Source organism: Equus asinus, chromosome 17 (genome assembly GCF_041296235.1).
Source record: "Equus asinus isolate D_3611 breed Donkey chromosome 17, EquAss-T2T_v2, whole genome shotgun sequence".
Classification (NCBI taxonomy): domain Eukaryota; kingdom Metazoa; phylum Chordata; class Mammalia; order Perissodactyla; family Equidae; genus Equus; species Equus asinus.
The window spans coordinates 22,467,635-22,494,251 of record NC_091806.1 but is presented as its reverse complement, the minus strand read 5'-3'; the positions used below and the strand labels follow the sequence as shown (position 1 = coordinate 22,494,251).

The 26,617-nt window shown below is 36.6% G+C and overlaps 1 protein-coding gene and 1 pseudogene across 1 annotated transcript; one reads left to right on the top strand and one right to left on the bottom strand.

Annotated features, from left to right (window-relative positions):
* Window positions 1–5,861: 5,861 nt before the first annotated feature.
* LOC139040449 (olfactory receptor 4C46-like) lies at window positions 5,862–6,791 on the top strand. Its single transcript, XM_070487219.1, has one exon. It carries the CDS (start codon window positions 5,862–5,864, stop codon window positions 6,789–6,791), a length of 930 nt encoding a protein of 309 aa, XP_070343320.1.
* A 6,075-nt stretch (window positions 6,792–12,866) lies between these two features.
* On the bottom strand, window positions 12,867–13,797 carry LOC139040832 (olfactory receptor 4C12-like; annotated as a pseudogene).
* Between the last annotated feature and the right edge of the window lie 12,820 nt (window positions 13,798–26,617).

Here is a 26,617-nt window from a genome sequence, read left to right as displayed (position 1 = left end):
ACTTAAAAAACTAATTGGCCTAATCAGTGAATTCAGCAGAGATGCAGGTCACAACGTCAATATAAAAAATCTATTGTATTTCTACAATAGCAACAATTAGAAATTGAAGTTAGAAACAAAATACTATGTCCAATGACTTTTTTTAAAGTGAAATATTAGGGTTACATTTTTAAAATATATTCAACATCTGTGCATGAAAACTAGAAAACACCACTGATAAAATTAAATGCATAAATAGAGAGATATACGACGTTAGATGGAACAGAAAACCCAACATGCTTAACGTACCAATTCTAAATTTTGAATACAATTCCAATCAAAATCCCAAGAAGATTGCTGGAGAAATTGGTAAATTTACTTTGAAATTTATACAGAAATGTAGAAATTTGAAAGAGCCTAGAATAGCAAAGCACTCTGACAAAAAGAACACAGTTGGTGAACTTTACCTAATTTCAAGGCTTACCCTTAAACTCCTGTAATCAATATTGAGTGGCATAAGGAAAAACATATAACTATGTTCAGAAACAATAGAATGTCCAGAAATAAACTTAATTATGCTCATTCTTTTACAACAACGTCAAGGTAATTCAATGGTTAAAGAATAGACTTTTAAACAAATTATGCTGTCAATTGGATATCTATAGGGAAAAAAAATAAATAGTAGCAACTACCTCACACCATACACAAAAACTAAGTCTAAATGAGTCAGAGACACACGTAGTAAAGCTTAATCTAAAATAATAATAATAATGATAAAATCTATTAAAAATAGACCAATATTTATTTCATATGATGTGATAAGTATGTAATGCAAGAATTAATGAAAAATTGGACTTTACTGTAATCTTAAATGTTCTACTCATCAGATGTCATCATTTTTAAGACTGAAAAGACGATCCATGGAGCAGGAGAAAATTTAAATAAATATATTAAATATATAAATTTTTTAAAACCCTATTTTTAAAAAGTATAAAAGACGTGAACAGAAATACCACAAAAGAAGATATACAAATAGTCAATAAGAACATGAGAAACAGAATGCCCAACATCATTAGCATTAGGGAAGAAAAATTAAAACCACAACAACTTACCATGACATACCTCTTGGAATGACTCAAGGAAAAACAACTAGTAGTAATTACAAGTGACAAAGATGTGGAACTGGAACTTTTTTATTGTCTTTTATATATCTTCCCACACTTTTAATGCTGTCTAATATTCCATACTGACCAGCCCATAAGTGCCAGAAATAATTGTAATCAGGAGCCTTCTAAGGTTTTTGGCTATTCCATAGCCCTGCAAGAAAAGCGAAAACACCTTTCCATAAAAATTCATATGGAACAACAAAAGAAATTGGAATGCCCAGAGCCATCTTGAGCAAGAAGAATAGAATTGGAGACATCACAATTTCTGATTTTTAAGTATATTACAAAGCTACTATAATAAAAACAGTGAGTACTGACAAAAATACAGACTTATAGACCAATGGAATAGAATACAGACTCCAGAAATTAAATCATGCATATACAGTCAACTAAACTTCAACAAGGCTACCAAGAACATACAATGGGGAAAGGATAGTCTCTTCAAGAAATGGTTTGGGAACTCTGGATATCCACATTCATAAGAACAACATTGGACCCTTATCTTGCACCATATACAAAAATCAACTCAAAATAGATTAAAGAATTAAGCATAAGACCTGAAACCATAAAACTCGAAGAAAGCATAGGGAAAAATCTTCTTGACATTGGTCTGGGCAATGATTTTTTAGATATGACACCAAAAGCAAAGACAAACAAGTGGGATTGCATCAAACTAAAAAATTTCTGCTCAGCAAAGGAAACAATCAAGAGTGAAAAGGAAACCAATGAATGTGAGAAAATATTTGCAAACCATATATGTGATAAGGAGTTAATATCTAAAATATACAATGAACATATAAATTCAATAGCAAAACCACAAACATCCTGATTCAAAAATGGGCAAAGGAGGGCCAGGGCCTGTGGCTAGTTCCATGCACTCCACTTTGATGGCCCAGGTCCGGGGCCGTGGACCTGCTCCATTCATCAGCCATGCCGTGGCAGTGTCCCACGTGTAAAGTGGAGGAAGCCTGGCATAGATGTTAGCTCAGGGCTAATCCTCCTCAAGAAAAAAAAAAAGAGGAGGATTGGCAACACGTTAGCTCAGGGCAAATCTTCCTCAGCCAAAAGAAAAAGAAAAATGTGAAAAAGACCTGAATTGGCATTTCTCAAAAGAAGACATACTGATGGCCAACAGGAATATTAGAAAGTGTTTAGCATCACTAATCATTAGGGGAATGCAAATCAAAACCACAATGAGGTATCAACTCACATTCGTAAGAACAGTAATTGTCAAAAAGACAAAAGGTAATGAGTGTTGAGGATGCAGAAAAAAGGGAACCCTTGTGCAAGCTTGGTGGAATGTAAATTGGCACAGCCGTTATGGAAAATAGTATGGAGGTTCCTCAAAAAATTAAAAATAGAACTACTTTTGATCCATCAATCTCACTTCTGGGCATATAGCCAAAGGAATTGAAATCAATATCTCAGAGATATCTGCACTCGTGTTTATTGCAGCATTATTCCTGATAGCCAAGATATGGGAACAACCTATGTCTGTTGATGGCTGAGGTATATATGTACAATGGAATATCACATAATCATTAAAAAAGAAGGAAATTTGCCATTTGTGACAAATTAACCTGGAGGACATCATGCTAAGTGAAATAAGCCAGACAAGGAAAAATACTGTATGTTCTTACTTATTTGTGGAATCTAAAATATTCAAACTTACAAAAGCAGAGAGTAGAATGCTGATTGCCAAAGGCAGGGGGTGGAGAAATAGGGAGATGTTGACCAGGGGACCAAAGTTTCAGTTACGCAAGATGAATAATTTCTGGAAATCTATTGTACAGCAATGCAATCATAGTTAATAATATTGTATCGCATACTTAAAATTTGCTAAGAGGATAAATCTTAAGTGTTCTTGCCACACGCACAAAAAAAATAGTAATGATGTGAGTGATGAATATGTTAAATATTTTGATTTTGGCGATTACTTCACAATATATACTTATATCAAAATATCAAGTTCTACACCTTAAATATATACAATTTTATTTGTCCATGACATTTTAATAAATCTGGGGAAAAATGAACTTTTAGAGTCAAGAATTTTAAGATGGCCACCATTAATTTTAAACCCTCACTGATCTAACTCTCAAACGATCAGCAGTGGTTTTCCAATAAAAGTTTAACATTGATAAGAAGATAGAAACTTCTGTGACCTGAGTCAACAGGGAAACTACATCACAGCTCCACATGCTGGAATTAGGCCACCTTGCTATCATATCTTGTTATTCACTGGACATTCAGCTTTGTTAACAACCCAGGTTCCGATAGACAAAGGGGGCTCCCACATTCTTAGGTTCCACATGTAGGAACATAATTCCTCACTCAAGAATGAGTGTTTCTCAAATAGGTCTCTCCAGAATACCTGTTTCTAAGACAAAGGCTTTCCAGCAAAGGAGATAATTAATTCCTGGGAGAGAAAAATAGCTGATAAAAGACAAAGTTCCTTAATTCTCATGGAAACTTTCTTATTATAAATGTCTCCACGGAGCAAGGTGAAAACGTTTTGGTTGTTGTTCACCTCTCCAGAGCAAGAATCTTTATGGGCAGAGTAAACATTTAGAATGTGTTTCCTCTACACTGTGGGCCTCTTCCTCTGCAGGACCAGAGCCGTATACGGAAGATCATTTCTCCACAGTGTTTCAAGTGAATCCATTCTAAATTCAAAACCAGAAAACAGGTTTTCTTTGAAAAACTTTTGAGGCTTTAGGCTAGATGGAAAGATCTAGATTCATAAGGACACTTTCTTTTTTATTGGGGTTTATTGAGGTAAATTGATATAACAAAAATATTGCACAAGTTCAATGTATACAATTTCTTAACAGCTATTCATTTGATAGTTAATTATCTGAAGAGGCTCTCCCCAAGCACGACATATCTTTCATGCTGCAAGTCACTTATTACAAGTGGCAGTCAATTTGAATATGGAATTGTTTCTGGACACCCACAAACATCATTAAGATCATCTAAGACTGCTAAGGTAAGTCTTTCAATAGTGCTGATGCTTATTAAAGATTGTTACTTTCCATATATAGTACTCATTATTTTTCAATTCTTTAAAAGATAATTCTTAATTGTCATTAACCTAATCTGACAGTTGAAAATGTTGAGGCTCATAGAAATTAAGCAAATTGTAGGACCCAGCTCTCTGACACAAGATACCATGCTTTTGCCATGAGACATCTCCTTTAATAGCAAGACTAATCATGAGAATAAAAGCAAAATTTGACTACACTATGCATACACAAAAGACATAAATGTGAATTTGAAATATCATAAATCATCAACTGTTTAGTCCAAGCGCAAACATGGAGAGTACTTCCTGGGATCAATTGCTATGGATAATATGAGTCTCTGATTCTTTGAGGGTAAAATTAGAGACAATTCTTCCTGAGCTCATTGCATAGGTAAATGTTTCTCTGTATTATTGATCAAACGGCCAGTTCTTCCGATCTCTTAGGTGCATACAGTCATAAAATGAAAGTTCTATGTGTGTCCCAGATATTGTGGTGGATGTGTCATACATGTTCCCTCAAATAATTCTCATAACAACGTGTGAGGTGGCTATTATTATTCTCACTTTATAGAAGAGAAAACTAGGAATGTAAGGTGCCAAAGTAATACACCCCAGATAAAAGATATTACAAGTAGAAGAACTAGGATTCTGATGTGGTCTGTTTGATTCTTAAACCAATACACTTAACCATTGGGAAAATTTTTTCTGATATTGTGTGGGAGCCCATTTTTTGGAGGGGGATGGAAGAAGGAATATTTGGGGCTTATGGAGAGGCCAGGATAAAAGGATTATTCACAGAAAGCAGCATCACATTTTTCTTAACATTTCGGAGTTCCAATATGTCAGTGGCAGTATGTTGCATGTGTGTGCGCTGATGGAATTGTTCTATACAATCTTGCCTCTCAAGTAGTATTAAAGTAATTATAATTATTATGGCCATATCAAAAAAGATTACTAGTTGAATATTTTTTATTATAATGTTAACGATATAGGGCATACAGGTTAAGAATTTGGAGGGAAAAAATTAACAAGTATAATCTGACCCAATCTTGCTTCTGTGCTTTATTAGCTGCTTGGTCTTGGGCAGGATATCACAGGGAGTCCTGTGTCTGCCTTTCACCCCCTTACTGAACCTCAGCCCATTTCATCCGAGACACACAAAGATCTTTACTAGAATAATATCTAAGATTCCCCTTCTTCAAATTCCTCTTCATCCTTCCACTCATATTCTCAATAACCTTTAGTGGTTTCCCATTTCCTAGAGATTAAAGGAAAGTTCTGTAGCTTTGCATTTATGGTCTTGACATCTATCTTCTACTTCCTTTTCAGGCTTGCCTGTCACTGTGTGTGCAGTCTACTACTTCAAGTTAAATTCTTAGTCATCTGGGATGATTAAGTGTCCACAGGTGGTCTCCTGCCTGTGTGTTTACAAAGTTCCTAATGTCTGTAACCTTAACAAAGACTTCCCCTTGGAGGCAATTTGAGTAATCTTCAAGAACTCAGAGTCTTTATTTCCAGTGCACACACAAATAAATACCAAAAAAAAAAAAAAACTAACCTCAAAAGAATTCAAAACTCAACAGAATCCAAGAATTTATTAAATATTAGAATAGAAAGTTTCATAAATTCAAAGTTACATTAATAAAAATTTTTTCTTTTCAGTTACTATAATTAACCACCACATGAAACTCATGGAAAACAGGAACAACGTGACAGAGTTTGTTCTACTGGGGCTCACAGAGAATCCAAAGATGCAGAAAATCATATTTGCTCTGATTTTTGTCATCTACATCATCACTGTGGTAGGAAATGTGCTCATCTTGGTCACCATCACCTCCAGTCCATCACTGGGGTCTCCCATGTACTTTTTCCTGGCTTATCTCTCCTTTATTGATGCCTGCTATCCTTCTGTCAGTACCCCCAAACAGATCATAGATTCACTCCATGAAAAGAAGACCATCCTATTTAATGAATGCATGACCCAAATATTCTGGGAACATTTTTTTGGAGGTTCTGAGAGCATCCTGCTCACTGTGATGGCATATGACCGCTATGTAGCCATCTGCAAGCCCTTGCACTACACAATTATAATGAATTGGCAGGTGTGTGTCCTGCTAGTGGGAGTGGTGTCGGTGGGAGGCTTTCTTCATGCAACCATACAAATCCTCTTCATCTTCCGATTACCCTTCTGTGGCCCTAATGTCATAGATCACTTTATGTGTGATCTGAATCCTTTGCTTAATCTTGCCTGCACTGATACACACACTCTAGGGCTCTTTGTTGCTGCCAACAGTGGGTTCATCTGCCTGTTAAAATTCCTTCTCTTGATGGTCTCCTATGTGGCCATCCTGCACTCCCTAAGGACCTACAGCTTGGAGGCAAGGCGCAAAGCCCTCTTCACCTGTGCCTCCCACATCACAGTGGTCATCTTATTCTTTGTGCCTTGTATATTTGTGTACATGAAACCTGCAGCTACTTTATCAATTGATAAAGCAGTTGCTGTATCCTACAATATCATAACTCCCATGTTAAATCCTTTAATCTATACCTTGAGAAATGCCCAGATGAAAAATGCTATTGGGAAGTTGTGTCATAGGAAAGCTATTTCACGTGAGAAATAAATGTGCCTGGAGACCAACATTGATTCAACTGAGGCAAGAGCCAAAAGGACACAGGAGATGATTTCAGTAAGGCACACTTAGGGAATAAAGAATAAAATTAGCAGCTATGAATCTTAGATTCTGCATTGAGTGGAGAAGAAATGGTGCAGTAAAGAGAAAAAAAATATATAACCTGGGACCACTCTTCCCATATTTAAAAAACTCTACCAAATTAGAGTATAGATTTTCTACCTTCAACCATATATGTGGATTCACAGGCTGTCCTTATAGCAAATTAAAGAAATAAGAATATATTGTTATTGAACAGTAATTTCTGTAAAAATCCAGAGTTAAGTATTGCCATCACCACCATTTTACAGGTGAGGAAACGGAGAGAAAGGGGAAGGTATTAAAATAGACATATTGGAAAGCCAGTAACCAGAATTGACTGATTTCCCAGATCATGTCCTTATCTGCTGTTAGCTATAGACAATATGACAGATGAGATAATTATACTGTTACCATTTGTTGAGCCAGGGACTGTGCTGGACACAAAGTATATATTAATTTAATGTTTTCATTAATATCTGTGCCAGTTTTTATATATCACAATTGATTGTATTATGTTGCCTGTAACATTTTGGTGTGTAACTACTTTAGGGCTGTAAAAGCTTTGACCATTTAACCTCTGAGGGTTAGGTAATGAAGACTATACCACGTTTCTAAATTTCCTTGTAGCTTAAGAACCATTTTGTGTTACTCTTATCACCCATCTTATGCTGATAACACATCAGAAAGAGCAGTGATTCAAATGAAAGATTATTTTGAGGCCCGACAGGAGTTTTTACTTATTAAATATTCAGCCATCCTCTGTCACGTACTTGCCTGCTATATACCAACACCTTCTACACGGTAGAATGATGTCCAGCACACAATAAATATTGATTGAATAAGTGAAAGTATAAAGGAACGTGAATCAATTCAATAAATGAAGAATAAGAAAGTAGTACTGAAACCCAGGGAATTCTTTCACACTTTTATCCGATTCGTCTATAAGGAGAATTCTGCCTAGAACCCTTGGGGGAGCTACAGTTTGTTCTTACTCTGGCTTAAATGAGGTTGAGAAAGAAATTGAAACTATAATTCTCAGCATATGAGCAAACAGTTTACCTTGATACTCTCCCTGCTCTGAGGAGAACTTATTACCTTGTTAATATGAGCTGTTTATGGTATATTTTTCTGTTAATCAGTTTACCTTTTGGTAACATTTCATTATTAAAAGCTGTTTTAAAAATATCTTGCTCCATATATACACAAAGCAACTTCAGGATAAATATATTCATTTCACTCCTCCATCCTTCATTCATTATCAACAAATATTTTTGAGGCCAAGGGATGTATCAGGCACATCGATAGCTGCTTAGCCTTCAGGGGTGAATAAAGACTTCACAGAGCTTAGTATCCACTGAAAAACTCCCAAGAAGGAGCAGAAAATTACAACAGTGTTATAAATGATAAAACAGTGGAAGTACAGGGTACTATGAAACCACACTAGAGTAACAGACAACTAAGATATGCAGGCTCAGGAAAAGATTTCTAGATGAAAAGTCATCAAAAATCAGACCCAATGGATGAAAAGAAGTTGGTTGGCAGAGAATAGGCATGAGGCTGAAAGAGCATTCTAGCAAATAGAATATATAAAAGAGTCCGGGAGGTGAAAAAGAGTATGCCGAAAACCTAATTAGTTCAATATGGCTGTGGTTATTAATTCATCCTTTCACTCAACAATTATGTATTGAACCCCCCCACTGTGTGCTGGAAATCATGCTGGACACTGAGCTTGTACAATGGTAAAGGGCAAGATATGAAGTTGGAGAGACAAGAATGGGGAGGATCAAACTGGTACCAGGAAGAAAATATTGAAAGCTTTTTTAAGCTAGTGAATGATGCAGTTAGATTTGAGTTTTAGAATGATAACTAGTTACAGTATGGGAAATGGTTTGCAGGAGACGAGACTGACAGCAGGAGAGCAGTTTGGAGGTTGCTGTAATGATTTCGGTGTGAAAGGATGGAGGCCTGTCCTCTGGTGGTTCCAGTGAAGATGCAGAATTTGATAAACCATCCCAGGACCTACAAGTGGCCAATGAATGACTGGAGTGGGAGTAAAAATGCCTGGCTCCATTGCCTCAAGGTGGAACCAGTTCACTGGTACAGTGTATACTCCAGAGCTCCTGTGGCTCCAGGCTGAAACTGGAATCCATTTGTGACCACATCTTTTCTTTCCCCTGCCATAGTCAGCTTCCCTGAACCCCTCCTGCTTATAAATCACCTTCATAAAAATCCCCATCTCAAAGTCTGCATCCAGGGAACCCAAACTAACAGAGCGATAGAGAAGGGTTTTTAAATATTTAGGAGTTCTAAACAAAAGAACTTGATAGCAGATGTTAGAGATAGAAGAGTCATGGGTAACACCCAGTTTCTGACTTAGATTACTGGATGGATGGAACAGAGAGAAGATAAATGTGTTTTTAATGTACTGAATGAGATTCAAGTAGCTACATACAATCAAATATACGTTTCTGATCCTCAGAAAGATGTAGGTCATAGAAATGTAGAAGCCTTGAGCACACAGATGGAAATTAAAGCCAAAAAATTATTACATAATTTTGCATAATTTTGTCAACCATGGGTAGTCATCAGTAGTCTCTCAAAAGATCCATAGCCATTTTGATATTTTTAGGAAGAAAACCAAAAAAGAACGATGCCAAAATAGAACTCTAAACATAGCAATTTCTATATTATTAGGAATTCAGTAGGATACTAAATCTATAAAATAAAAACAGGCTATAAAGGAAATAAAAATCAGCCTGGCATCAGACATTTTGTCCACAAAACTAGAAATTGGGAGTTAATGGTAAAAAGTCTTTAATGTTCTAAAGGGCAAATAACTGTAACCTTTAGTTCTATACCATGCAATATAGAATTCAAATATGAGAATAAAATAAATACATTTTCAGACATACAGGGATGCAGAAATTTTATTGGTCAAGCATTATGAATAAGAAGTATACCTTAATAAAATACCAGTCATCTGAATTTAACACACCCAAAAGATTATACACCAAAACCAATTGGGATTAATCCCTGGCATACAAGATTGGTTAAAATATGTAAATCAATGTGATACACTAGTTTAACAGAATGAAAGATAAAAACCACATGATCATCTTAATAGATAGAGAAAAAAGCATTTGACGAAGTTCAACACCCTCTCATGATAAAAACTCCAAGCAAAATAAATTTAGAAGGAAATTCCAGGGCCAGCCCAACAGCCATGTGGTTAAAGTTCCACACGCTCCACTTCCATGGCCCAGGGTCCACAAGTTCAGATCCCAGGTGTAGATCCTGGGTGCGAACAAACTCCACTCATCGGCCACACTGTGGAGGCATCCCACATACAAAGTAAAGGAAGATTGGCATAGATTAGCTCAGGGCTAATCTTCCTCAAGCAAAAGAAGAGGAGGATTGGCAATGGATGTTAGCTCAGGGTGAATCTCCCTCACACAAAGAAAAAAAAAAAAGAAGAAGGCAATTTTCTCAACATAATAAAGACCATTTATGAAATGCCCACAAAGTCCACAGCTAACATGATAATAAACTGGGAAAAACTGACAGCTTTTGCTCTAAGATCTGATACAAGGCAAGGAAGCCCACTCTCACCACTTCTATTCAACATAGTACTAGAAGTACTAGCAAGAACAGACAAGAAAAAGACATAAAAGGCATCCAAATCGGAAAGAAAGAAGTAAAATTACCCACTTGCAGAGAACATGACCGTAGATGTAGAGAACCCTAAAAACGCTACCAAAAAAGTTAGAACTAATAAGCAAATTCAGTAAAGATACAGGATACAAAATCAACAAACAAAAATTAATTGCATTTCTTTACACCAACAATAAACTATACAAAAAATGAATCAAGAAAATAATCCCGTTTACATTAGCATCAAAAATAATAAAATAAGCGGCCAGCCCAGTGGCACAGCAGTTAAGTTTGCAAGCTCCACTTCGGCGGCCGAGGGTTCACCAGTTTGAATCCCTGGTGTGGACCTACAAACTGCTTATCAAGCCAAGCTGTGGCAGGCGTCCCACATATAAAGTAGAGGAAGATGGGCACGGACGTTAGCTCAGGGCTAATCTTCCTAAAAATAATAATAGTAATAAAAATACTTAGGAACAAATTTAACCAAGGAAGTGAAAGATCTCTACAGTGAAAACTAGAGGACATTGATGAAAGAAATTGAAAAAAATACAATTAAATGAAAAGATACCCTGTGTTCATGGATTGGAAGAATTAATATTGTTAAAACATCCAAACTACCAAAAACCGTCTATAGATTCAATGAAATCCCTATCAAAATTCCAGTGACATTGTTCACAGAAATAGAACAAACAATCCTAAAATATGTGTGAAATAACCAAAGACCCGGATAACCAAACCAGTCCTGAGAAAGGAGAGCAAAGCTGAAGGCATCACACTGGCACTTCCTGATTTGAAACTGTGTTTCAAAGCTATAGTAATCAAAAGAGTATGATACTGGCATAAAAACAGACACCTAGATCAATGAAACAGAATTAAGAACCCAGAAATAAACCCTTGCGTATACAGTCAATTAATATTTGACAAGGATACCGAAACTACTTAATGGGGAAAGGATAATCTTTTCAATAAATGGTATTGGGAGAAGAGGATATTCACCTGCAAACGAATGAAACTGGACACTTATCTTACACTACAGACAAAAATCAATTCAAAATAGATTAAATACTTAAATGTAAGACTTGAAACTATAAAACCACTAGAAGAAAACATTTTAAAAAGCTTATTGACTGTGTTCTTAGGAATAAACTTTTTGAATTTGCTTGTCTTTTCATCTTGCTCTGATGTAGCTTCCAACAGTGTGTGTTTTCTTTTTTTGTGGGGGAGGGTGGATGGGGAGCAGGAGAGATATCCGGTGGTGCTGACACTGATACCTTCATGCACAGTTTCCCATTGAGTTTCAGTGGCACCTCTGTGGTCAGATTCCAGTGAATCTACAAACACCCAGGAGATCAGGTTCCCAACACAGATGATCTGAACCACAGTAGATTTTTCGTGCCAGCCTTGGTCCACCTCTACCCTAGAGGTTTCTTTCCTGCTTGCCAATCCAAGCCACAGTTCCTTGTACGTCAGCTCAGCCCAGCAACACCACAGTGGGCTGCTCCCAGCTTCCCAGGCCCTTTCTTCCCTGCCAGCCTCAGTCCAGCTACCAGGGACTAGTTCTGGCCCATGACAACTCAGTGAACTTCTCTTCTGTTCAAAGGGCAATAAGTAGACCTTCTCCAAAAGATTGGAATCCCAGCCTTGGGGAGGACTTCCACCTTCTAAATGGGATCCCTCCTTGGACGTTCATTTCTCAGTCTCAGGACATTCTTTAGAGTACTCATCACACTTTTCTAGTTAATGCCCTAATGTAATTAATAATTGTATTCAAACTTTCCCTGTTCAAATTACTATGTGGTCTGCCCCCTGATTGGACCTTGACTGATACAATATAGAAAATACCTAATACAATTCAGCCTTATAGGAATTTGATAAACAGTGTCTCTTTTTACTATAGAACCAAGATTTAATGAACAAAATTTTACAAAACAAAGAATTTATATTATTTTGAGGCCACAATCCCAAGTAAAGGAATATCATTAAACATGTTATTTTCAATTATCAATCATAACCAACATCTCAATGTTACATAATAAGATTATTTTCATACCAATCAAATATTCTACGTTCACATTTTTTAGCTTCTAAAGGTGTTTCAGATTTCCAGGTAATAGATAAACATTTATTGGTTAAGAAATAGCAAGTTGTGATGACAAGAGTGCAGGATGGGAGACAGTATTTCTGGATTCCAGTCCAAGCTTTAGCTCTGCACGGAAGTGGCTACCTGCAAGCATTATCCGACCTCTTGTTAGAGCTGATGTCTTCATCTATAGATCAAGAGGCTTGGACTAAATTAATTCTATTACTTCTACCTGCAATGCTCAATGATCCTGTTTAATCATTATCTGAAGTCAATTTTTTTCCAGCAGAGCTTCTGCATAACATTTTTAGCCTCTGCATTTCTGAGGGCTTAGATTAAAAGATTTAACATAGGGGCCACCATGGTATAAAAGACAGTCACAGCTTTATCAATGGGCAGAGTGATCACTGGGCGCAGATACACAAATATGCAGGGCACAAAAGATAAGACTTTACTACTGTGATGTGAGAGATACAGGTAGAGAGGACTTTGCACCTCCCCCCCCAAGCTATATTTCTTTAGGCAGCACAAGATAACCACATAGGAGGCCACCAAGAAAAGGAAGTTAACGGGCAGATGGGCCTACTGTTGGCAGCAACAAAGAAACCAAGGGTATGAGTGTTCACGCAGATGAGTTTCAACACAGGGTACAAGTTACACATGAAATAATCGAAGACATTGGGGCCACAGAAAGGCAGCCAGAATATAAAGAGGATCTGAATGGCTGCATGGAGAAATCCTCCAGCCCAGGCCACTCCCAGGAGGAGAACGCACAGCCTGTGGCTCATGACAGTTGTATAGTGCAGAGGTTTGTAGATGGCCATGTAGCAGTCATAGCCATCACCATCAGCAGGATGATCTCAGTAGCACCAAAAATGTGTTCTGCATAGACTTGAGCCACACACCCATTAAAGGAGATAGTTTTCTTCTCATGAAAGGAGTGCACAATCAGCTCAGGAGCTGAAGAAGAAGAAGAAATTGCATCTATCAAGGAAATGTGGATCGGGAAGAAGTACATGGGGAGTTCAGAGCATGACTGGTGGTAATGGTAACTGCAATGAGCAGGTTGCATGAGAGCGTTAATATGTATAGAATCAAAAGTACCACAAATGCTAGTTTCTGCATTTTGGGGTTCTGTGTAAGACCTATTAAAATGAATTCAGTCACATTCCTTTTACTCTCCATCTACGTGGTATGGGTGATAAAAACTCCAGGAAGAAATGCTTTACCTTAAAAAAAAAAAAGAAAGAAATCAAAGAGGAACTATGAAAGAATGAAACAGTCCAAAACGCTGCCTTTTCACAATACTCTGACATTATCACATATGATTACTTCTCTTCCCAAAACTCCCTAGGAATAGATAACTCAAAACTTCTCTTAGTGAACTGTCTTATCTTTTATTATCCTGGCCTCAAAAATATTCTTATGAGACAGAAAACCCAGATGAAGTGAATTCCATTTCCCTGGGTCAGAGTAGTCTTTACAAAACTTAATTTGGACATCAATATAATGGAATAACGTAATCACTAGGAGTAATAATTTGGGACACTAACAAGACAGAAAAAAATATATGAAATGGCATGAATAAAAAAATGCACAAAATTTTCTGTACATCCTGATTATAATTATGTAAATATACTATAGGTAAAAACCTAGTGAATGATAGTTAAAGAATTAGTATTTGAAGATTATAAGTTTATATGTATCTTTTAAGAATAAAATTCAAATTCAAAAATTTCTTATAAAATTTTATATGGGTTTTAATTCCTCTCCATTAAAACATTTTTATAGAAAAGATGAGGAAAAAAATTAATATATTTAGGATATTTACTCCTGGATGTAAGGTTATGGGTGATCTTTTATTCCCATATACTTTTTAGTATCTTCCAAATTTCTACAGATTGTATTACTAATTTTGTGATCATAATATAAATATAATTTCCATGTATTTTCTTAGAGGCCTGAAGATGGAACCATGAACTTTTAAATTGAGTGGAATATATATGAAAACAAACATAGAGAATTGTACAATGCCACATCATGGGACCCCAGGAAATATTATCTGATTATAAATGAAGTAACTGCTTTAATATATTCATGAAATTGTTACTGGTTCACCAAATGGACATAGAGTGAGGGTCTGGCTAGGCACTGACTGTTTTGAGGAGATCTGGACAGAGTGAGGCTGCCCTCACTGCCCCCATGGACCACTTGCAATCACCCTAAATATGGTCTTTAACCTGTCAACCAAAGATTATTGACCTCTGATTTTAACTTATATCACTGATACTGACAGTCAATAAACAAGTCTGAATAATCAACCAGATCAGTTTAATGCAAAATCTATTTCCATTTCCTTGATGAAGAATACACGTATCACTCAATTAAACCTTAAGACAGTATTATAAACTAAGTTTTGCTATTATTAACTCTCACTTTTTCCTGGACCTCAGATTCTTTTATTCTCTTTATCTTAATGTATTCTTAAAGCACAAAGGCAGTGAGGGGTAAGATGAGTTGTCCCCATTACATGTGGGCAAGGCACATAATGAGGTACCTGGAAAGAAAATATCTTCCAGATGATCCTACAAGTGCTTCATTGAGAAGCTAGCTTTAGAGTTGCAAGCCCCAAGATAGTGGTCTCCCCAAGGATTGAGAGGCAGGAACTCAAGCAGACAAAATTCTTCTAAGTGGAGAAAATTTTGTAACTTGTTTAAATTCCATATATTCAAACACTTTGAAATACAAAATTTACTACAATTCTTCTTTTCCCCACTCTTAACAGCAAACAGAGATTTCTTTCTCTACTATGTAGTTCCTATATAATTAACTGTTGTTGAGTGTTTGGCATGTACTAGGTGCGATATTAAATACGTTACATGCATTATTTCATTTAATCCTCACAAAAATCGCTATAAGATTGGTACACTTTTAACTATATTTTAAAGAAAAGGAAACTGTGTTTAGGAGAAGATAAATGACTTGCCCAAAGTCGTAATGATAAAAAATAGAGAAGCCTATCTTTAAATCTAGGATGTCTGTCTCTAGCTCTTTAGCACATAGTATTTCTCCAGTATAGATCCAGTTTACTTCTGGGAGTCAGCAGTGCCAGATTTTGGATGAGTGGCCGCAACCTGTGACCATACGTAATCTACGACAGTTCTTTAACCAAGCTATGAAATGTAGAGTCAGAAGTTAATGAGTTCGAGGGTCCATTGGACAAGACTCCAGAATTATTGTACACTAAAAATCCTCCACTGCCTTGCATTTTATCAGCATGTATGCTCTTAAAGATGAAGACACTGAGGCCCAGACTCAAGGGAATACAGCTAATTGATTAGTAGTAGACCACAACAAGAATCCAACTCTTCTAATGTCCAACAGAGTGATTTTTCTTTTTCAGCACCACATCTTGTCTTCCTTAAGATGCCTTAGGATAAGTGAGTACAAGGAAAAATCACCCTACAGTGACAAAGAGAATTAACTTTCACCTCTCATCTTTAGCAATAGCTGCCTTGATGCTCTTAAAAAATGGGCTGTCTGAGGTTAATGATACAGAGATTCAGTCATATTCCTGGGACCACATTCGTTGTAGCAGAAATAAGGAACTGCCTGGCTAGAACAAAATCCAAAAAAGTTTGGGGGCCAGCCCAGTGGTGCAGCGATTAAGTTCACACTTCTGCTTCCGCTGCCCCGGGTTCACTGGTTTGGATCCCAGGTGTGGATCTATAAACCACTTGTCAAGCCACGCTGTGGCAGGCGTCCCACATATAAAGTAGAGGAAGATGGGCACAGATGTTAGCTCAGGGCCAGTCTTCCTCAGCAAAAAGAGGAGGATTGGTGGCAGATGTCAGCTCAGGGCTAATTTTCCTCAGAAAAAAATCTTTTTAAATTTTTAAAAATCCAAGAAAGTTTGAATAGTTAGAATAAACAGTGTCCCTTGATCTTGGAGTTTAGTATGTATTCCCAACCACAGCAAAGAGTACATTCTTTCTTTGCGTATCCTATATTTTAATGCATTCTTCTTTAGGGTGTCAGTTTTAGATCGCTATATTCCACCAGAAAAACAGAATCCAAATGCTGTCCTTCTCTCTCCATGCTGACCTGCCTTTACCACAATGAAAGCCACACACCCTGTCTCAGCTCCACCTCAAATTTGCCTTCTTTATTCTCATTGCCTCTCATATCTCCTCTTATCAGTACAAGGTAAGGTATTTTCCCCCTATTTCATCCCTGGAAATTATCAAAGTCAGAGCACTGCTTCAAGGAAATGAGTCACCATTCAGAAGCCAATCTCTGACTATCCAAACTATCATACAATATGTCCTGTCTCTGAAAGAAACCCTCAGTGACTCATCCAGCTACAATGGCTGCACTACTGCACTCTCTGCACACTCAGAGCCTAGAAATTGACTCAGGAATCCATAAAATGTAAATCTATGTCTGATAAATTATAGATCTATCCATATGCAGTGTGAAAAAATATTTCTGCAAAGCATCTGAAAAGTGATCTCCCATCAATATCAGAAAGTAATGCTTCAATGATTTTAATGATAAACCCCTTGGGGGAAGAGGGAAATGTAAGAAAGTGGATTAAAAGTCAACAATTCGAGTTAACTTACTGTGGTTTCCTCTGTAGTTAAGGAGAATGCCCAATGTATTCAGGAATAAGAAATAGCCATTATATGTAGCTGTTCAAACATCATCTCATGTAATGTATGTTTCTCAAGTCTCCACTGACTGGACAGTGTTACCGGAAGCAGAGAATGTCAAGATGGCACAAATTTATTCAAATGGATTTGGCATGCATTTCAAGGCTCAAATGCCTTGGAAATTTAAGTCAAAAGAAAAGAAAATGCTGTGATGAATTTTAAACCCAAAGTTCTTAGGTATTAAGGAGAATCTTCTGATCTTCAGCACCTAGCTCTCTGTTTATACAGTAATAAACACAAATAGTTCTATCACTTAATAACCCCTCTTATTCTGCTCTTAAAATAAGAAAACAGCTTCTTCTTGAATCATAGTATTTAGAGAAGACACTGAGAATGTTAAAGGACCTGTCTTTATATCTAAGCTTTTTGCCCTCCCAGGAATTATCTCTGTTTTTTAAAGATTTCACTTTAGAAACAGATATTTGGGAAAATTCATCTACGAACAACAAACACATCTTCACCTGAATAGTTCTTTTCCCATCACTTTAAACTTATATATTAACAGCCCTCATTCCTGGTCTGGAAAATTATGGGACAATGCACTCCTCTTATAAGCCCTTGGGTACCATGAGCTTGGATATGAAGGACTCTAAACGCTGTGTAAGCAACAGCATGGGTTTCATGTCTCTGAGGAAATTTCCTTAATGGCTGAGGTCACCAGAGTTTGAGATACTGAGGCAATCTTCAACTGTACTATAAACACATCAGGACATACTCAGTTAGTAAGAATCTTGGGACTTGATATATTTTCAGGCAGAGTGATGTCTAGATATCTAGCGTTTGAGGCCAAATGGAGGCTAAAATCCTAGTGCCAAAATCTAAAAAGATAGATTTTTATGCCTTTCCTTTGACTTTTTTTGGAAGTCTAGGAATTTCACCAGCCATTCAATGAATGAAGTCAGGAAAACAGATTCCTTCAAATTTTCTTCACACATAATACTCCAGGACAGTGGAGATTGGAACAGTCAAATATATTCTACCATCTTCAAACACATACTGTAGAGGGTACTCTGCAGCCTAGAGGAAAGGGCATTATTTAAACCACTTATCATGAGAGTTGAAGAAGCTGCTATGTTTAAATATATGGCTTGGCAGTGGATGGTGAACTGGGAAAAATAGTAACAATAGCAGTTATCATTACTGAGCACTATGTCCTTTCTTCTATTAATGTGGCATGTTATATTGATTGATTCTCTTATATTGAACCATCTGTGCATTCCTGGGATAAATCTCACTTGCTTTTGCTGTATAATCCTTTCTATAAACTACGGAATTCAGTTTACTAGTATTTTATTGGAGATTTTGGTGTCTATATTCATAAGAGATGTTGGCTATAGTTTTTTTCTTGTGATATCTTTGTCTAGTTTTGATATCAGAATAATACTGGCCTTCTAGAATGAGTTTGGAAGTGTTCCCTCCTCTTCTATTTTTGGGAAGAGTTTGTGAAGGATTGGTGTTAATTCTCCCTTAAATGTTTGATAAAATCCACCGGCAAAGCCATCTTGGCCTGGGGTTACTCTTGTGGGAAGTTTTATTATTATTATTATTACTATTTCAATCTATTGTTATATTTCACTTGATTTAGTTTCAGTAGTTTCTGTCTTGCTAATAATTTGTCCATTTCATCAGAGTTATATAAATTGTTGGCATACAACTGTTCATAGTATCCATTCATAATATTTTTTATGCCTGTAATGTTGGTAGCAATATCCCCTCTTTTAATCCTGATTTTAGTAAATTGAGTCTCCTATCCCTTTTTTTAGTCAATCTAGCTAAAGGTTTGTCGTTTTGGTGATCTTTTTAAAGAATCCACTTTTCGTTTCCATTCATCTTAAATAATGTTCTTCGATTCCTAGAACCAGTAAGTCTTCCAGTCTTTGCCAATGGGCTTTATGTGCATGTTGGGGCATGCCACCATCACTCAGTCACATAATTTATAACTTTACTTTAGTCTTTATTTCTTGTTTATACAGTCTCAGGGTAAGTGAGAGGTGAGAGTGTGGTCTTTCTTGAGCATGCACACAGTCTGGGCATATGCACAGCTCTACTCATGCATATAGCTTTCAAATTCCAAGAAATATGTCATAGAGTCACAGCATTTCAAATCCCCAATGGTACCTTATTCCCCAGCTTTTCCTTTTTAAGCCTTTGTTTAGTCTGTTGTTTGCTCTATTATCCACCATCTATGGCTGCCGCCATGTTCAAGAATTGTCTCTCTGTTTTTGCTATATTCACCCAGGAGTAAGGCTCCAAGTAAAATCAAATAAAGACAGTCACATGAATTAGGTCTTCCAAGAAACTTCTAGGCAGGCCAAATAACGATAAATCTCAGGGAAAAGGTCTTTGTAGATGCTTCAATCCCATTCTGCCCCCTCCAGTGGCTTCCAGGCTGCTGGTTTTCACTGTGATTGCAGGCTGTTGGTTTTCAATGTTATAGAGGAGCTGGGGAGGGGACATGGAATTAGGGCAAGTTAAATGCCACAAGCCTTATTGTTATTACTGAGATTTAGTCATTTTTCTTGAATAAGCACTCCCTGAAATATTACAAGACTTTAGTTAATTTTCATAATTCTGAAAATGTTGATTCTGAGAATTTTTCAGTATTCTCATTCCTTTAATGGAGGAGAGAATTTTTGAAAGTCCTTATACCACTGACATCGGCCCACTGAGGACTATATGTCAGAATTTATGAGTTTCAGTTTTGAGAATCAGAAACTATAACTCTGAAAGTATGTCTTGTTAGCCCCACGTTAGAGCTAAGGAAGCAGCCACCAACTTAGTGGCTGAGCCAGAATCCAAATTCAAGCCCAGTGTTTGCCGATATCAAATGCTATACTTTTTCTTTAACTTCTACTGTCCTTGCGTCAATATTATAACATCAATTGAAAGAATATATGAGAAGAAGAGCCAGGTTCATATTTCAAGGTGCTGATAGGTTGGAGGAGGGAATTATGAAGACTAACATTTGAGGTTCTGTTTCATTGTTTGGCTTAGAGTGAAAGTTGAGTTGCTGGCCAAGGTTATGGATTTACCCACCATGCTCACTAAATTCACTTATTATGTCTAATACTTGTTTATTTATACTCCTAGGTTTTCTATATGAGGAGTCTGGCTCCTAGCCAAAAGCCTATATCTGATTTTTCAAGCCTGATCATAGGCAATTACAAAGTCCTCGGGGCAGGCTTCATGAGAGAAAGCTGCCCTCCCCATATCAGATTTGATGTGCAGCCAATGCATTACAGTGTCTAAGGGGAGTTGAAGTCAAAAACTCAGGTCTCCCTGTTTGGCCATGCCCTTATGCATATCTGTATTCCTTGCCCAGGCACCTCCATTTGGAGGTCTCCCTATCAGGGAATCTTGAAGACACTTTGCTCTGCTCTGACTCAGTACTCAGTACTTTTCCACTCCTGCTAGTCCTTCCCCTCACCCTCCTCTGTGATCCTCACGTCCACAAAACTCCAGGAACCTTTTGTTCAATGCTCCTTCAGTAGTGAGATAACCCCCACATCTGTGCTGATCATCTGATTTTTGACTAGTGCATTTTTCCGCGGAGGATAATGGAACAGGGTGGAGTTGATGCTTACTCTAGTGTTAGCCTTTTGCTTATACCATCACTGAAAGTGATTAAAGCCTTGTCTGTTACCTTTATTTGTGGCTTGTTGAATTAAGGAGAGCCAAGCTCTCTCTCTCCAGCTAAACTGAAGCTTTGAGTTGATACACATGTACACAGAGTCCCTAGGAGAGAGAACTGACCCTATGGCTCTAAAAACAAAAAATATATACAGGCTATAAAATCCAAATCAAACTATAACTGTAGTCATCTACCCATAAATTGGTCATCAATGTGGATACCTTATTTCTTTTCTACAAATTAGCCAGTTGGAGTTTTTAGGTAGAGCTTAAAAATCAGCAGGTGTACAAGTTCTCTACTATGGAGAAAATAAGTCTGCAACATTTTCCCTGTCAGTCTTAATCAGTGACATATGAGAGAAATGATAAGAGTACTATCTCTTGATCTAAAGTGATCCCTTGAAAACAGTGTGATTTCTTTCTGCTCTGGGATCATGATCCACTTATGAGCGCCTCCATCTGTTTCCATTTATTATTACTTTTGACCCACAATTTCTCCCTACCATCAGCTTTTCCAGCTCAACTATACTATTTTCCACATGGCTGACCTAACAGCAGCTTTGTTAACACTTATCTTTGGACACACACCCAGGAAGATATCCTAAGTTCTGATAGGAAAAGAATCACAGAATTATCCTTGCCATTTGTCAATGGGGTTGCATTTGCAGTTATCCCTAAATTGGCTACATGAGGTGAAGTTATAATCCATCCTAAAATATCTTAGGAATAGGTATTTTCATGTTTAATTGCGTAGATATTGTGTCTTGGTCATCAATATCAGCTTCCTTCAATACACATACATTTAAAGACGTACTTGTCTGGATTGGGTCAGGCAACACAAAAGAAAAATTTTGTAAAATGGTAAAGGTACAAAATTGTGGAATTTTGTCATCCTTCATTCTTTAATTTCATCGTACTGATCTAAAAATACTTCCAATAGAGTCACCAACTGCAAAGATTTCACAAGTTCAGACATCTGAAAGGACTCACAAGTCTCCACAAGGCATACTCACACATGGCTTCTATTTAAAGACAAATGACACTGTGAAACAAGAGACAGAGAGAGCAGGCAAGCATTGAAGGTCCAAGAGACATTCAAACACAAGGTCCCAAGGGTCCTTGTTCACAGAGACAAGCAAGCGTCATCTCCAACTGAACCACCAAGACCAGCACGAGATAGGTTTTTGTTTCAGAAGTGAAGTTCCCAGTGGGGTATTTATGTCCCTCTGGTCAAGCCAGTTACGCCAGGTGAAAATCCTCGGTAAAAAAAGAAAAAGGAACTGATCCTTGGGGTCATTAGGGGAGATTTGAACTTTAAATAATACACTAAAAATTTCACTGTCCTATCCTGACCAAGGGTCAAAGCCAGGCATGATCAGAGATAAAGACAGAGTTTTCCCATTCGGCTGTGAACTCTTTCCTACACAGTCCACCTCTGACTCTTGGTCAAGCCTTGAAATTTAAATCACTCAGAATCATTCCTTCCCCTGCATATTTTGTACCATTTATAGAACAGAAGAAAACAACTAGACAGCTGCCAAAATGCTAACAACTTGTGTCATCAAATAAGGCATGTGTATTATTTAAAGAAGCATTTCAGTTAACTGAATATTCCATCACAAACTTGGTCATAACTATGCACAAGTTTGATAACTTTTTAATCTCCTCCCACCAATGAAATTTGAACATCATGAAAAGTATCAATATTTTGATTTAATATAAAAATTGAGTGACTGCTAACTAACTTTAGCTCTTCCTAAAACCAATCAGCTTTCATTGGATGAACATCATGGGGAGATTTTAATTCAATTTCCTAATACATTTGATCAATATACATAGTATCATAGATTTTGTCGAAATCAAATTAATCCTAGCAGTTATGCTACTACTAAGCCACATAACAGTTACATTATTATTCATTTATTGGCTCTCTTTTTAGCAGCAATTACTTCTCCTTACTGTTTGAATTAGTTCTCACCCAAACCATTCATTTGATATAACCCAGAGTTCCCTTTATCTGATCATTTTGCACTGTATTGCCAATCCAAGAATCAGTAAAATTCATACTATATCACTATAGTTATAATCCAGTTCTCCTGGTGCCACAAGGAACACCACTCTTAATTCTATCCACCACTTTTTCACATATGTGGGAACTCAGGTATAAAGAGAGTGAGGAACTTGCCCAAGATCACATAGCTAGCAAATAGAACAGCTAGTAAAATTCTTACTCTTAAGCATGATTCAAATTTCTATTATTAAAGAGCAGTTTCTCTAACCCACACATATCTTCAGGGTGTTAACAGTAGAATAGCAGTTTTGCACTGACTTAGACATTTATATGTTATCTTGCTCAATCCTCCTTGTAATTCATGAGACAAGTATTATTAGGTCTGTTTTATAGACTCTGACTGGCTCATGCACGCATACTCCCATGACGAGAACATTCTGTGCCTTGGGTCCCAAACTGTAAGATCACTTCCTAAATACAGTCATAGAAGGGCTGAAATCAAGTTCAGCTCGCTCTCCCCTGCCCCCTTGGTCACAGATGCTATGGCCGCAGGAGAGAAAGGATAAACTGGTTTGGCTGCCATCTTGGTTGAAGCTGCTAGTTCTAATCCTCTGGGAGTTGAGAGATCAGAGCCTCCTTAATTCCTTGCACTTGAGTAATACCCATTTAAATATTTCCCTGAAACCACACATGAAAACGTTGGTAAGGACCGACCTAGGAAGACCACATAAGCATAACCAGCCACAGATCACAGGAGATATTTGGTTTTGAGTTCTCAACCCATTTGGATCCAGACTCCCAAAGACAAAAGGAGTTATCTCTGGGCTGAGTGCAGTCTTACTAAGAAAAAGTCTTGAAAGAACTAGCTTTAGGGACTTGCTACTCCAAGGCAACTTTCATTCATTGCTGATTTTATGGTGTTTTCAACCCCTAATTTTTCTACTTTAACATACCTTGTTATTTTCAGGACCTTAGATCAGATCTCAGACGAAGTGGCTTTTATAATATACTTCATATGGTCACCAAGGAAGACTGGCAAATGTGCAGTAAGATGACTTGGAGACATGTCCTCCAATCGTTAGGTCTTTTTTTTCCCATCAATTTATTTTGAAGCTTAATGCTTTGGAAGATGTCTGACTAAAGAAATTCGTTATCTGAGCTGGGATGCTTATGCCTCACACTCATAGGTTGGTGTTGCTGTAAAGCAAAACCCAATCCAGCCCATGAACTCAGAATTATTGAGGAAGTCTTTCTCAGCAATCATTTTCAAGTCATTAAGTGAGGAAAAGAAATGTTATACTTAAGATAAAAATAGATGAATCTGCAAACCAGTGTTAATAATGGGTCAGTGATTGCTACAAGCGTGCTCTACAAATAAGATGCCTTGTTATGGAATGAACCTGTTACTTCTTTCCCAAATACATTAAGATAAGTAAGTATAATCTGTGACTTCTTTATTAGTACTTTTTTTTCCTAAAGTGATACTAGAGTCTTCAATTTACAAGTGAGTTAGATTTAAACATGTGCTTCCACTGTCACAGATTTTTATGAATGATGACTGGCTTATTTACCCTACTGAGAAAAGCAGTCACTGAGGATATTATGAACCCAGACCTGAGATAAGAAAATAAAATTTCTTTTATTAAATTATTTTACTGATTGTAAAGGTAATCTATTCTTTTTGTAGAAAACTTAGATCAGAAAACTTTAAAAAGAAAAATACAAAACTTGACCTAAACCTGTAATTCAAATAAGTACTATTAGTCTTTAGTGTACTTTTTTCAGATACTTTTTTAATGTATATATGTTATTTTCAACAACTTAGATCATGGTACATAAACTGCTTTATATCTTGTGTTTTCCACTCAATATTGTACTGGAAGAATCTTTCCACTCCATCAATTATTATTGCAAATAACTTCAATGTCTACCTGATATTTCATAATTATAATTCACTTAATTGTTCCTCTTTATGCAGACCTTTGGATTTTTTTCACTTTTTCATTATCATAAAAAAAAGTGAAATACAACCTGTATGCGTAAGTTTTGTCCATCTTTTTTTGATCTAAAATAGATTCCCAAGCACAAGGAGCGTTGGACCAAGGGACATGACCAGTTATAAAGCCCTTATTATTTAGATTTCAACTTCTTTCCAAAATATTTTATATCAACACACACTCACCAGCACTGGGCAATATAACTTGTTGTAAATCTTTGCCAACTTGCCAGTTAAAAGTATTTTACTGTTTTAAAATTGTATTTGATCACTTTGACTTTGATGACTTATGCATAGAGGATTTTTGAGATTTCTAATGTTTTTTTCTGAACAGTATCTTTTTATTAGTTTTGCCTTTATTTTTACAATGGTGTGAGCATACCTTTTTTTGTGAAAATGTTTATATAATAATGGCTATCTATTATAATGTTGCAAGTATTTTGTCCAGTGTGTTCCATATTTTTATGTAGTTGAATCCATTAGTTTTGTTCTGTGTTTTATACCATTGCATTTTGCTGAAATGCTCCTTTCCATCTAGAGATTATATATATGTTGCTTTCTTTCTTTCTTGGAACAGATATGTTTTATTTGAAGGCTTTAACACACACTATTCTTTTTTCCCTTTTCTCTTTCTCTTGTTTTGTTTTTTTTAGAGATGGTATGAATAAAGACTTACTTACCTTGAAAAACACCTATCCAGTTACTTAAAAATCTTTTAGGAATTACACATAACATTCTTTTAAATATTCATTAAAAATAACGTTCTTTTGAAATTTGACCATATGTGTTTCTTATTGAGCTTATCTGTGCTCATCAGTTTTATTTGTACTTTTAAAATACTAAATAGCCCTTAAATTTATTTATCAAGGCTAATATTTTTCTATTACCTGATATATTGATTTCTGCATTCAATCTTTTTCTGAATGGAAAATCACTCAATTTCGGGGGCTGAGAATAGCTGGAAACCCTGACCTCTAAAGGCTCTCAGTCAATCATGAATGAAAAGGTCACAATTTTCCATGGTATGTAGGCATACAACCTTGAAGGCTGGCATTTCTATATTAAGGAAAATCAAACAACATAGAACAGTAATGTTCTCAGAGGGAAAATCTTTCCTCTGAACACAATAAGGCTTAAACCCACACAAAGATCAAAAGCCAGGATCATAAAGACCACAATCAGACCTCTCGACTGCTTCAGATTTACTCCACCCAAGTCTAATCACAAAGCATGTCCAAAGACATACTTTGAATTCAGGCCCAGCTGCATCTTAAAAACTGTTCTAATGATATTTATTAGTACCAATAAGTAATAAGGAATAAGTAAAAGTTTTCAGCTGCCATTTTTGCAAAGATTCCAAAAGGATTACTGACTAATCCTTTGAGAATTTGAAAAATCAGTGTATCAGCAGATCCCTACACTCAAAATATACTGAAACATTTCTCTAGATTAGTGAGGAAACAATTAAGGAAAAGGAACTATGACTAATTGCCTTCAGAGCACCATCTTGACAATAGCCCATGTGTTTGATTTGGTGGGTTAGACACAGGAGTTGCTACATTCATATATTCCTCAAATTTGAAGCAGACATAGCTTACCCAAGTATGCTTACTAAAAGCAGTTTTTTAGTGAGAGTCCGTGACTCATGGGCTAAAA

Bases quoted from the DNA above. Each gene is read 5' to 3' on its own strand.
- LOC139040449 (XM_070487219.1), top strand. From the start codon at position 5,862: ATGGAAAACAGGAACAACGTGACAGAGTTTGTTCTACTGGGGCTCACA.